The sequence below is a fragment of the Phalaenopsis equestris genome, unplaced genomic scaffold, assembly GCF_001263595.1.
Source record: "Phalaenopsis equestris unplaced genomic scaffold, ASM126359v1 Scaffold000364, whole genome shotgun sequence".
NCBI classification, from domain to species: domain Eukaryota; kingdom Viridiplantae; phylum Streptophyta; class Magnoliopsida; order Asparagales; family Orchidaceae; genus Phalaenopsis; species Phalaenopsis equestris.
Genome location: NW_018164806.1, coordinates 931753 through 932795, shown reverse-complemented (window position 1 = coordinate 932795; position 1043 = coordinate 931753). Strand labels below are relative to the sequence as shown.

The following is a 1043-nucleotide window of genomic DNA, read 5'->3' as shown; positions in this document are numbered from 1 at the left end:
TATATATATATATATCTGATAGTTCTTACATATTTATATTTTTGTCAAATAATTTTGTTTTAATTTCATGCAGTCTATCTTTTGGTGTATAACAATTTATATTATTTTAAGGATATCCCTAAAACACAAGGCCACGCTTCAATGCTTATCCCCAAGATTAGATGTGACATTATGTGTGTACGTGTGTGCATGCGTTGCCAATGGACATGCCTGTGCCACACATAATATTTGCCGGAGAGAGACGTACAGTGATGCTTGCGACGGTGAAAAAGGCCAAGCCACTTGAGTCGCACGTCGATATCATCCTTGCCGGACTTGCACGCCTCAATCTCCGCGAGCGGCGTCGCCGCTACCTTCCGAATTCCGTCCTCAAAAACAAGACTCATGGGATCCTTTTCCAGCTTCACTTTCTCTTGCGAATTTATCCCAGCCCGGAACTTCTCCTTAAGCACCCAGTAACCCCCCTCCTTCTCCTCCACTCTCGACTCCAGCCTCTCTGCATTGGCCCTCACCTTCACCTCCTCCTGCGCCGTAAAACTAGCTGCCACCTTCCTAACTGCCTGTCTTGCCGGCCGAAGCGGCGGCGGAGTGAGAAACTGTTGCAGGGAAGTTGAGGATGGTGTCATATTGGAAGGGTGAGTGGTGCTGAGGACGTGCTATTCCTCTAATCTTCATTTGTAGAGGTTGTGGCCCCTTGCTGGCTTTCAAAGGCCAGCGTCTTTCGAGTTTACGAGAGGCTACAAATACCAAATATTGACCCTTTCGCGACCGTCGTTTACATTACACTAGTTCTCAACGGGCCCATGGGGATTAGTTAATAAATTTTATTTTGTGAAAGGATAAATTATTTTGTTTGCTGTTCTTTGGAGAAAGGAGAGGCCGTTTTAGACTGATCAGGCGAGGAATATGATAATAAGAGAGTGTGCACTATTTGAAGAAAATTGAAAAGGAAGATTTACATACATAAAACTCGATTAATATATATTTAATTATCGAACAACTAAGTTTTTTTATTTATTTAACATGTCATTTTATCTGAATAT

General features: G+C 42.6%; 1 protein-coding gene across 1 annotated transcript; it reads right to left on the bottom strand.

The window, feature by feature from the left end:
- Positions 1-87: 87 nt before the first annotated feature.
- LOC110026325 (ferredoxin--nitrite reductase, chloroplastic-like) lies at positions 88-681 on the bottom strand. The gene has a single exon (XM_020727218.1). The coding sequence runs from the start codon at positions 624-626 to the stop codon at positions 102-104; it is 525 nt and encodes a 174-aa protein (XP_020582877.1). The 5' UTR covers positions 627-681; the 3' UTR covers positions 88-101.
- Positions 682-1043: the final 362 nt, after the last annotated feature.